Source organism: Bos mutus, chromosome 11, assembly GCF_027580195.1.
Source record: "Bos mutus isolate GX-2022 chromosome 11, NWIPB_WYAK_1.1, whole genome shotgun sequence".
Lineage (NCBI taxonomy): Eukaryota > Metazoa > Chordata > Mammalia > Artiodactyla > Bovidae > Bos > Bos mutus.
The window spans coordinates 4,282,521-4,295,328 of NC_091627.1; the positions used below are offsets into that span (position 1 = coordinate 4,282,521).

At 50.0% G+C, this 12,808-nt stretch overlaps 1 protein-coding gene across 1 annotated transcript in view; it reads left to right on the plus strand.

Annotated features, from left to right (window-relative positions):
- Positions 1-12,808, plus strand: part of DDX31 (DEAD-box helicase 31) — a 73,665-nt gene that overhangs the window by 52,142 nt on the left and 8,715 nt on the right. The window contains exon 19 of the mRNA XM_070378777.1: positions 1,492-1,660. Coding sequence (XP_070234878.1) covers positions 1,492-1,660 — 169 coding nt within the window. The remainder of the gene's footprint in view (positions 1-1,491; positions 1,661-12,808) is intronic.

Below are 12,808 nucleotides of genomic sequence, written 5' to 3' on the forward strand. Positions count from 1 at the left end.
ACTGGGCCAGGAAGGCAGGGACGCTCAGTCGGCAGATGAGAAAGGGCGCTCGTGAGAAAAGGGCAAGATACTTGACTCTCACTGTTGTCGAGACACATTCCGGGGAAACCAGGGATGGAAGAATGGTTCCTCCAAGGAGCATCAGTGAAGGTGGATCCAGAGTGCCGCCTGCCTGGGAGCCGCCCCTGGCTTCTCTCTGGCCAGTGAGGGGTCCAGGACAGGGGCCTCTCTCTAACTTTAAAACAACCCAGACGTTCCTGGTTAGACTGTCTGGTGAACAGCTCTAAACCCATGGCAATCGATGACTGTTTTGAGAGCTCTTTTAGAAACTACATCCTTTTCTTTCTCCACTTTAAAATTCTTTTTTCATCTCCTTTTATATACATTCTTTGAATGGGTAAGAAACACTGCATTGGTCAATCCTGGGTGCTTTTGCGTGAATTTGGTTTTAAAATTTCATGAGTCTACGGTGAACTGGTATCAGTGATTCCTGTGCCTGGGGAACTGGAGGTGTGGCTCCTGGTGGAGGCAGGGTTTATAATAATAATAATAACGTGTAGGAATAATGAACATGACCCACAATCACGATAAAGCCTTGTGGACCTTTTGGATTTTATAACATGTTTGTGTTAACTATTCAGAAAACTAAAATGTAATAGAAAATGTGTTCCCAGTGTAAAGATCTAATGACTTCATTTTTCATAAGAAAATGGTATGCATCGATCCTGTCTTAGTTTCTTCACGCATTCTCTTGCTCATTCACTCGCACAACAAAAACCTGCTGTGGGACTTCCCCAGAAGTCCAGTGGTTAAGACTCCATGCTTCCAGTGCAAGGGGCATGGGTTTGATTCTTGGTGGGGGCACTGAGATTCCACATGTCACGTGGTGCAGCCGAAAAATAAACATGCTGTCTGCCAGGTACTGTGCTAGCCCCAGGTTTATAATGAGGAAGAAAACAGGGTCCCGCCTTCTAGGCTCATTATAAGCTACACAGTAAAATCTGAGATAATATCAGGTTTATTAAAGTGAAGTTATGTTGGGTTTATTCACTGTGTCCAGTAAGTGTTAGTCGCTCAGTCATACCTGGCTCTTTGCGACCCCATGGACTGCAGCCCACCAGGCTCCTCTGTCCATGAGATTTTCCAGGCAAGGATACTGGAGTAGGTTGCCATTTCCTTCTCCAGAGGTTCTTCCCAACCCAGGATCGAACCCAGGTCTCCTGCACTGTAGGCAGATTCTTTACTGACTGAGCTACAGGGGAAGCCCGTAGACTTCCCCTGTGGCCGGTAGGCTTATTTATTTATTTTTAGGAATTAAACAAATATGTGAGTGTAGATTTAGGTTGCTCATGTCTGTCACGCCATCCTGGTTGTGTGTCCGTTGTTGCCTGGCAGGGTGAACTGCACAGGACAGGCCTTAGGCTGGGCAGCAGAGACCTGTCCTGACCCGCCCCCCCCCACCCCCCACCCCGCCCCGCTACTGTCTTCCAGCCCTGCAGTCCTTCATCCGGGCCTACGCCACCTACCCCCGGGAGCTGAAGCATATCTTCCACATCCGACTGCTCCACCTCGGGCACATGGCTAAGAGCTTTGGGCTGAGAGATGCCCCTAAAAATCTTTGCGCCTCGGCCATGAAGAAGAAGAAAGCAAACCTGAAAAGGTAAGGTGGACAAGAGGCCGAGGGTCAGGTGGGTGTCGGGGGCTCTGCTCAGATGGGCAGCGGTGTGGTGGGCTGCTGTGTGCTCAGGGTAGACTCTGCCAGCTCAGGTTTCTGCGATTCTCTCACCATGCTGAGTGCTTGGATCAACCGGGAAAACGCCTAATCTGAATGCTTTTAAGGCATCTGCAGGAAGTCGGTGATGTCACCTGTTGGGTCCTGAATGGTGGGGATTATTGGACCTACAAGACAAATTTCTTTGGACCATCTTCACTGCCCATGGGTAGAGTAACTCAGGGCTTGCCAGGGTCAGAGCTCCGGACATGCTGTGGGCTGCAGTCCACCCTGGAAGACTGTGGGGTGTCCATGAAACTCTGTTGAGGCCTCCAGGGGCCCCCAGCACCACATGCTGCTCTCTGTGGTGCTGACATGCAACCTCCCATGGAGAGGCTGCACTGGTGTCATCTCCCTCCTCCCCTCCCACCCCCTCCCCCCAAAAAACACCTTAGGACCTGCCCAGGGGCCCTGGTGAGAGGAGAGCCTATGTGAGGAGGGTTGCCCAGCAGTTGGACGCTGGGCTCTGAGGCCATCTTCACAATTTCAGAAAGCCCTGAGATGATTCCCCTCAACAAAATGCAGTTGTGAGAGCTCTTCTTTCTCTCCTCAGAGATAGGTGTTCTCTCGGTACCAGCTCCAGGCTGTGTGCAAGCTAGAGTATCTTAGATGCCAAGAGCTGCTTTTACGGGGAGTTTGGGTGCATCGTGGTTACTACTTGTGTGATGTGTGGGTGGGAATTGCTCAGAGAACCCACGAGTGCTCTGGATGGTTATCTTCCAGTGTGTATCCTTCTTTTTGCACGTCAGTTACAAATGCCAGTACCTCCTTGCCCTGCCGCCAAGCACCCATGGGCAGCACCACACTGTCACCTGTTCCCGCACCGTGTCTGTCTTGCACATTCACCAAGAAGTGCTGATCACATGCCAGCCTCACTGGGGCCTGGGTTCTCTGCTGTGAAATGGCAGAAGGAGGAGGCCATTGGTCTTGGAGTCGCAGGACTTGGCCTTCAGCTCCAGCTCCAGTTCTGATGTGAGCCTGTGAGCCTCAGACCGTATCTTTGCTTAATGTCTCAGAGCCTTGTTTTCCTCAACCATAAGAGGGAAGAGGAAATCTGTGCTTTTAGCCACTTCACAAGAATCAGAGGCCTGTGACGCGTGTCACTGTGCCTTTTGAAGCATGAAGGGCCATCGAGATGAAACACTGGAGGGCAGAGAGCTGGAGGCCAGGTGAGCTAGGATTTCAGAGCACCCAGCGGGAGCTGTCCAGGGGCTTGGCCCTCATGAAGCTCTTCATGGTGGATAAAAGGTTACCTGATTTTAGTTCCCATTTTGAAATTTTTAAGATGCTCGGTCTTTTCTCTTATACCGACCCCTGTCATATAGGACCACACTCCAGTACTTCTGCAAGGCAGGTGTTTCTCCGCACCCCCTTCTCTGATGCCTGGAGGAGATGGAGACACGTCCAGCTCTGCTTTCTTCCAGGCGGTTTTGAGGTGCAGAGCATTGCCTGCTGCCACACATGGCCTGTCCTGGCCGGGGCTGTGGCCAGAGACCCCTCTGCTGGAGCCGGGTCCTCCCAGAGGGAAAGGGTGCCCCAGCTCCTTCCAGATTTGGGGTGCCTTGAACCAGAGTTAGCTTCCTGCCCTTGGGTTTGGGGTAGCTGACGTCTGTACGTGGTAACTGACTTTTAAGAATGTGACAAAACCCTGAGGCTCACAGTCAGATCTGGAGTGACTGCCTAGTGGTCTGGAAGCCTGACCGTCGTGTCACCGTCTCTAAAATGCTGACACTTGAAGAGGTAAGAATCGGGCTGCCAGGTGATGACTGGTAAGAGACTTGTATCATGTATCCCACTTCCTGCAGGTCAGTGTGACCCCAGCAGTTCACTGTTGCGGCCGAGGTGCCTCCTCTGCCGGGGTGTGCTGACCTCGCTCCGGGAGCACAGGGCGGGGGGCCGGGGCTCGGCGCTGGCATTGTCCTCACCTTGCGAAGCCACCAGGGAGCGCGCCAGCCGCTGCCTCCCGCCCCCGCTGACCCGCGCTGGCAGATGGGCACCAGGACGAGTGTCCCCCTGTGAGCAGGGGATTTAACAGGGCTTTATTTAGGGAAGAATGGGCTGATTAGCCGATAAAGAGCATGTAAGATGGTATGGGGCAGCCTTTGATGTCTGGCTGGCGCAGCAGGGAGCCAGGCGCTGAGTGACAGCAGTGTGTCACAGGATTACTCCGCCCGGGACAATGCCGCGCTCTCTTCCTGCCATGTCGCCGCCCTGTTACAGCCACTTGCCCGTTGTTATGCCCGTCTTTTGAAGGCATTTCTTCCCTCACTCCTTGCACCCTCCCGCCCCACCCCTGCCTCGCCAAGGCAGACGGGCCCTCAAGGATACAGTAAGGTACTTTTTCTTATTGGGGCGGGGGGAATCTTGTTGCTCCTGGAGGAAGAATGGCCGGGCAGCTAATCTGCTCATGGACCGTGTCATCGTGGCCAGGGAGGCGGCAGAGAGACCTGACAAATTCTCCACACCTCAGGCAGCGCTCGAGCCAGTGCCAGTTGCTGCTCTTTGAGGACGGGAAAGAAAAGTCCATTAAACCCCGCACGAGTGTGGAGAGTTATGCCATGGCCACAATAATCGTTCCAAGCTGAGGCGTCTCCTCTGAAATCCATCTGTCAGGAAAGAGAACAGCTTCCCTGGGTTTTGTGTGGGTGGATGAAATAATAGTGCTGAATTATCCAAACTGTTCTGCAGTCCATTTTATGGTGTTTACTTCCTCGAGTAATTGTGTCAGGCGTAAACCTCTGATAATCTGCAAACCAAATTTATGAGACCGTAAGCATAATCCCGACTCACCTGCCATCCCCACCCAGAGTTCACCCAGGTGTTAGCTGGTGAGGCCAGGGCAGGGCACGCGAGGTGATGACCAGGCATTTCCGTGCAGTGACAAGGGGACTTCTGTCTCCTCTACATGCCTTTATTTCAGAAAAAGGAAAGACCGAGCTACCTTCCCCAAATGAGACCTTCCTCAGCAGGCATGTCTCTGTCTCCCCCTTCAGTCCTCCATTCTGAAAGGGGACAGTAAGCACCTTCCCCCTGCACACAGAACTCTCGTGACGCCGACACACAGACCTGTCAGACAGCCCCAACCCCAGACACCTGCACACCATGCACGCAGGGTCAGTGCTGCTGGCAAAATACTGAGTGGCCCCTTAGCAACATCCAGCACAGGCAGTGTTTTCTTCTCGTGAAACGTGGTTCTTATTTTAAAGCCATGTATATTCAGCAATTCCTGAAAGGAAACATACCTTCCAAAATCTCCATCTTCCCAGAAGACAGCACTGTCCACCCTGGGAGGGCAGAGTTGTGTTGTTCACCAGGGTGTTTGTCTGCCTTTCTAGGCAGTCATGCGTGTGAGTAGAACCTATCCAGCACCAGTGAGCAGACAGTTCCCTCATCTGTTTGATACTCTGAACAGTGGTTCAGGGACGTGGAAACTCTGAGCCTCAAGGAAGGGCTTGCTGTACAATGGCAATGTGGAAGGGCACGTCTACTGGTCTTAAACCACCCTGTCTAATTTGGATTATATGCTATAATTGTAAATTTATCAAGACTTTTTCCCAGTCTAGTTTGTAGCTACCTGAGACTGGCCCCACCCCTGGCTTCTACCATCTGGGTCTTTCCCATGTTGCTGTTAATGCATAGATACATCTTTGAATAAATTTTCTCACACCAGCCGAGCTGAGTGTTGCCTGGTGGTACTGATGTGATCAAGCAGGTGAACAATCTACACTTACGGCTCTCTGGATCCGGGTGTGCTCTCAAGGCCCGGCAGGCCGGGACCCACAGTGGAAGGGGGCGTGGGGTGGTCCCCTTTGTCCTGCCCTCACCTCCCGGTCACCGTCCCCAGCACCACAGAGCGTGTCCTTCACCTCTGTTACTTCCAAAGTTCTACATTTAGTGTGCTAGCTAAATGAGGAAACGTCCTTGGGGGCGGAATCATACTGCCAGACTTTTCTCATCTGTGAAATGCTTTATCACTAAAATTCAAATTAGAGATTGTGCAAACCTTTCCTTCAGTGTCTTATAATCTTGTGGCCACAGTCACCATCCACAGTGACTCTGGAGCCCAAGAAAATAAGATCTGTCACTGTTTCCACTTTTTGCCATCTATTTGCCAAGAAGTGATGGAACCAGATACCATGATCTTAGTTTTTTGAATGTTGAGTTTTAAGCCAACTTTTTCACTCTCCTCTTTCAAGAGGCTCTTTAGTTTGTCTTCACTTTGGCCTTTAGGGTGGTATCATCTGCATATCTGAGGTTGTTGATATTTCTCCCAGCAATCTTAATTCCAGCTTGTGCTTCATCCAGCCTAGCATTTTGCATGATGTACTCTGCATAGAAGTTAAATAAGTAGGGTGACACTGTACAGCCTTGACATACTCGTTTCCCAGTTTTGAACCAGCCCGTTGTTCCATGTCCAGTTCTAACTGCTGCTGCTTAACTGCCATACAGGCTCCTCAGGAGATAGGTAAGGTGGTCTGGTATTCCCATCTCTAAGAATTTTCTACAGTTTGTTGTGATCAACACAAAAGCTTTAATGTAGTCAATGAAGCAGAAGTAGATGTTTTTCTGGAATTCTCTTGGTTTTTCTATAATTCAGTGGATGTTGGCAATTTGATCTCTGGTTCCTCTGCCTTTTCTAAAGTCAATTTGTACATCTGGAAGTTCTCGGTTCACATACTGTTAAAGCCTAGCTTGAAGGATTTTGAGCATTACCTTGCTAGCATGTGAAATGAGTGCATTTGTACAGTAGTTTGAACATTCTTTGGCATTGCCTTTTTTTTGAAATTGGAATGAAAACTGACCTTTTCCAGTCCTGTGGCCATTGCTGAGTTTTCCAAATTTGTTGGCATATTCAGTGCAGCACTTTAACAGCCTCATCTTTTAGGAGGTGAAATAGCTCAGCTGGAATTCTATCATTTCCATTAGCTTTGTTCATAGTAATGCTTCCTAAGGCCCGTTTGACTTCACACTCCAGGATGTCTGGCTGTAGGTTAGTGCTCACACCATTGTGGTTATCTGGGTCATTAAGATCTTTTTTGTACAGTTCTTCTGTGTATTATTGCCACCTCTTAATCTCACCTGCTTCTGTTAGGTTCATACCATTTCTGCCCTTTATTGTGCACTTCTTTGCATGAAATGTTCCTTTGGTATCTCCAGTTTTCTTGAAGAGGTCTCCAGTCTTCCCCACTCTGTTGTTTCCTCTGTTTCTTTGCGTTGCTCACTTGAGAAGGCTCTCTTGTCTCTCCTTGCTGTTCTCTGAAACTCTGCACTCAGTTGGGGATCTTCCCTTTCTCATTTGCCTTTTGCTTCTCTTCTTTTCTCAGCTATTTGTAAGGCCTTCTCAGACAATCACTTTGCCTTCTTGAATTTCTTTTTCTTTGGGATGGTTTTGGTCACTGCCTCCTGTACAGTGTTGCAAACCACCATCCATAATTCTTCAGGCACTCTCTTACCAGATCTAATCCCTTGAATCTATCTATCACCTCCATTGTATAGTCATACACTTTGCTTGTGGTTCAGCTGGTAAAGAATTTGCCCACAATGCGGGAAACCTGGGTTTGATTCCTGGGTTGGGAAGATCCCCTGGAGAAGGGAAAGGCTACCCACTCCAGTATTCTGGCCTGCAGAATTCCATGGACTGCATGGGGTCACAAAGAGTTGGGTACAACTGAGCGACTTTCACTTTCAGTGTATAATCATAAGGAATTTGATTTAGGTCATATCTAAATGGTCTGGTGATTTTCCCTACTCTTTTCAGTTTAAGCCTGAATTTTGCAATAAAGAGCTCATGATATGAGCCACAGTCAGCTGCAGGTCTTGTTTTTGCTGACTGTATGGAGCTTTGCCATCTTCAGTTGTAAAGAATATAATCAGTCTGATTTCAGTATTAGTATTGACCATGTAGTGATGTCCATGTGTAGAGTCAGCTCTTGTGTTGTTAGAAGAGGGTGTTTGCTATGACCGGTGGGTTCTCAGGGCAAAACTCTGTTCGCCTTTGCCCTGCTTCATTCTGTACTCCAAGGCCAAACTTCCCCTCTATTTTATACATGGCAATGTATAAATTTCAATGCTACTTTCTCAGTTTGTCCCACCCTCTGCTTTGTGTATCTGCTTTATATACAGTAGTGTTATCTGTTTATCCAATTTATCCCTCCCCTACCTTTCTCCTTCAGTAACCGTAATTTTGTTTTCTACCTCTGGGAGTCTTTTTCTGTTTTGTAAGTAAGTTTATTTGTATCATTCTTTAGATTCCACATAAAAGTGGCATCATATGATGTTTTATCTTTGTCAGACTTACTTCATTTAGTATGATCATCTCTAGATACATCCTTGTTGCTGCAAGTGACATTATTTCATTCTTTTTATGGCTGAGTAATACTCTGTTGTAAATGCACCACGTCTTCTGTATCCATTCCTCTGTCAGTGGACACTCAGGCTGCTTCCATGTCTTGGCTATTATGGCTAGTGCTGCTGTGAACATTAGGGTCCATGCATCTTTTTGAGTGAGAGTTTCCTCCCGTTTTTCACCTTTGCTATGTTCTTCTCTATGATTCTCACTTGTTTAATAACTGTTAATAACCTGCAAGAGTTACCATGTTGGATATACTCTGGTATGAGAAGTTCTTGGGGCTCAGGTGATAAAGACTCTGCCTTGCCCCCGTCAGCCATCTCCCTGCCCTCCTCATTCGTTAAACGCTGATCGTGTTATGCAGTGATGAAGTGTCTGGGTTTTGCACACACGGGCATCTTGGTTGGATCACTTAGCGTTTCTGGGGATCAACCAGGTGATGAGTACAAAGCCTCGACACCATGTCTGGGACTGGACTTGGGAGCACTTGTGGATATGCCGACCGGGATAGGAGTGCTGGTTCTTCCCGCCGGCCTTCCTGACACTTAATTGTCTGTGGACCAGAAAGCATGAATGTGCCATTCACTGCCAGCCTTTTAGCACCTTGAACTTTGCTTATCAGGAAGCACCTTGAACACACGAGCTGGTGCCTCCAAGACAAACATGAAGACGCTGCAGCTGCATCTCCCTGCAAAGCGATATTCTCATCATTAGGGGCAGCTTGCCTGCCAGTTTTTATGTGGCATTTACAACCTTCCTAATATCACTTAATTAGCTGAAGGCAGTCCTGGAATTTTGCCCACCGTGAGATTTCTCTCCATTTCGTGGAGCCAGTCGTCATCCTGCCAGAAGACAGATCGGCCAGACGTGAGTGCAGAGGCTGGAGCAAGCCCCTGAACACTGAAAGTCAGTGTTTAATTAAACGTCAATAAAGCTGGTCAATACTGCAGCATTTCTGAAGAAAGGATGGTCAAATAGGTCAGGGAAACACTTTAGACGCGAAGGACCTAAACTCAGTCTTCAAGTGAGGCAGGGTGTGGAGAGACTACGGAAAGGGAAAGAGAGCCAAGTACAGCGCGTGTGCATACGTTTCCTTAGGCAGGCATACGTGTGTACATGTGTGCACATGTGCATGGACACGCATCTTTGTGAAGGCTGAGACACAAAGGAACAAAGAGAATTAAAAGTGGGCATCCCTGGTGGCCCAGTGGTGGAGAATCCACAACAAAGGAAACACAGGTTGGATCCTTGATCTGGGAGGATCCCCCAAGCCGTACTGAGGAGCAGCTGTGCCCACGTGCCACCCCTGCAGAGCTGCCTCCAGCCAGGGAGCCCAACCGCTAGAGCTCCTGAACCTCACAGCCGAGGGCGCACGCTCCAAGAGGGGCCACCACACCGCAGCTGGAGAGTGGCCCCCGCTCGCTGCAACTAGAGAAGGGAAAGCCCCAGCAGCAGCGAAGACTCAGCATACCCAAAACAAAAATGAGTGAATGAATGAATAAACAAAAACCAATGACCAGAGTAAGTTTGGAGACATTTAACAGACTGACCAGAGCTAAGAGTTGACAACAGCAAACAGTAGAAAATGTGAACCAAAGCAAAACCAAATTATGGAGAGTCTTGAAAGTCAGGCAGTGGAATGCAGGCTTGATTTGGAAAGAAGTGGAAAGTTCCTGGAGGTTTTCAAATCCGGTTGCAGCAATACTGTGTGGTCCCCAAGATTACGAAGCCCAAAGCAAGGGGGTTGGGTAACTACCATCTAAAAATGATGAGGACAGTTTAAACAAACATCCCATAGCTTAACTTCTACACTGATACTAATAACTTCTAGCCACTGATGTGTATACTATCCTCCTTAAATTCTTCATTAATTACGTGTAACAGAGATTCTCCACAATGGTTTATAAAGGACGCATGGGGTGTCTCTCCGCCCCCAATCTCAGGGCAGTGTTGTGCTCTGCCGACCCATCTCCTGGCCCCTCTGGCCTCCTGGTGATGATCCGTCTCTTCCCTTAGCTCCCCAGCCCTCACCTCATGAATCCCCAAAACTGCACTTCTGGAACAGTCCGCTGCTGAGTCTCCTGCAGCCACTGTGCTCCCTGCTGACTGGCGCTCCCCTCACCCATCAGGCCCTTGCTCCCTCCAGTGTTTCGGTGAGGTCTCCTTACTCTCGTGATGAGAACACACCCCTGCTCCCTCATGCTCCTGTTGGGCCTTTGCCCAGTGTGCTGCAGGCCTGGGCCTCTCCCCTCTCCTCTTTGTCTTCGGGCCCTTGTCCCTCCTGCAGGGAAGCCTTCTCTGGCCTGCCTGGGCAGACACCTCACCATCCCTCAACACACACTGCCATCGCCACAGCCCTCCACTGTCTGTGGTGTCTGCGTGTGTGGGTGCAGTCTGCTCCTCCTCTGCCTCCATGTAGCTCAGGGTGGAAACTCTGGTTTTTCTTATCGCAGCCCCAGCACTGACCTGGCACATAGTAGGCGCTCAGGAAGTGTTTTCGAATAGATGGCTGGAACCTCAAAGCCTGCCGTCATCCTGAGAGGAAGACAAAGGGAAAGAGAAGAGAGGAATTGTTGTGGCATGGGAACCAGTCCGATGCCTCTTAATTGTTTCATGAGCCCAGCAAACAGCAAATCCTGCTTTTTGGAGCCCCGACCGCTCCTCGGTTAGTCCGTCCTGAGAACAAGCACACGGTCACTTTCCTCATAGCGTGAAGCAGTCCCGCGGAGGACCACACCTCTGGCCCTATTTGCCCGGTGTTGCGGTGTAAGAGGCGTGGGGACTGACCTGCAGAACGTGGAGATGAGGGGGTTTGCAGTGGGGGCCTCCACCGGCCTGGACAAGACCAGAGCAGATGCCCTGTGGAGGGTCAGTTCGCTGGACCTTAGCCTGAAGGAAATGTGGAATCCTGAAGAGTAAGATGGAAGTGGCGCTGAACTTGACTGTCAAACCTGGAACATCTAGACCACGTCAGTCCCTGGGAACCGGAAGAGTGTGTCCTCAACAGGTGATGGGGTATCCTCAAGACAGGAGGGCAGTGAGGAGCTCGTCACATGAACCTGTGGTTTAAAGATGAATTAGGATTAAGATTTTATTTTCTTGGGCTCCAGAATCACTGTGGACGGTGACCGCAGCCATGGAATTAAAAGACATTTGTTTCTTGGAAGGAAAGCTATCACAAACATAGACAGCATATCAAAAAGTAGAGACATTATTTTGCTGACAAAGGTTTGTACAGTCAAAGCTATGATTTTTCCAATCCAGTGGTCACGTATGGGTATGAGAGTTGGACCATAAAGAAGGCTGAGCGCCAAAGAATTGATGCTTTCAAATTGTGATGCTAGAGAAGAGTTGAGAGTCCCTTGGATAGCAAGGAGATCAAATTAGTCAATCCTAAAGGAAATCAACCCTGAATATTCATTTGAAGGATTGGTGCTGAAGCTGAAGTTTTAGTGTTTTGGCCACCTGATGCCAAGACGCGACTCAGTGGAAAAGCCCCTGATGCTGGGAAAGATTGAGGGCAGGAGGAGGAGAGGGTGCAGAGGATGATATGATTGGATAGCATCACCAAGTCAGTGAACCTGAATTTGAGCAAACTTTGGGAGATAGTAAAGGACAGGGAAGCCTGGTGTGCTGCAGTCCATGGGGATTCAGAGTCGGGCATGACTTAGTGACTCAACAACAAGGATTAAAAGAGAATTTTCACCTAGAACCTGGGTAAGCTGCACAGGGTGTAGACAAGAGTATATTCTCCCAGCTTCTCTGTCAAGGGCAGCCTTGAAGCCTACACTGGATTGTCTCTCTGGGACAATTGTACGAAGAAGAAGCGTCCAGACCAGGACACGGGGCAGGACCAGTGCCGTGGTCGGTGACTGGGTCTCTTATGAGACCCAGGCGGAGAACCCTGGTACACCGTGGTTGCTCAGGGATGATGTGTTTATTGGGTCCCCAGTCACGTTCACAGGCAGCCCTGGCAGGCTGAGCCTGGCAGGCAGGGCTCTGCGGAGAGCTGGCCCTCCTGCTCTCGGCACCCTGCTGCAGCCGTCGGTCACTCCCTGCCCTCTGCCGCAACCGAGCTCCACGTGATGACAGCTCTGCACGTGCGCCCCTTTGCATCTGGCCCTTGCTTCTACCCCTGTTTTTTTCCTACCTGACACCGTGCAATTACCAGCTCTCTGCCTCCTCATGGAGCACACGCCCCCTCATCCCCACCCGGCTAATGAGGCGATTAGAGGGATTTCACGGTGACCCTGCGCTTCCTCCACACCTGGGTCACCTGCAGACAGCGGTGACATGGGCACACTTTCAGGCAAGCAGTCTGGACTGACAACAGAGCAGGAACCCAGACAGCCTCTCCCGGGAGGCTGCTGGGACGGCCACATTCACCGTTGGAGCCTTCCTGGTGCAGCAATCAGGAGATGTGGCCAGCCCAGCATGCATCAGCAGATGCCAGACGAGCCCTCGTGCAGCAGAAGACACAGCCCTCCATCGCCTTGTCCTGGCTTGAGGCTGCCCTAGTAAAGACTGACGGAGAAGTCAGGAGGGAGCACGCCAGTCCCCCGGTTCTCCACGTGCTGCTCACACAGCTTCCATTCCCCTGAAGGCGACCACTCCCCTCCTCTCACCTGTCCCCATGTTCCTCGGGCTCCTTCCCGTCACCAGCCCTCCACATCCTCTCTGCTTTTATG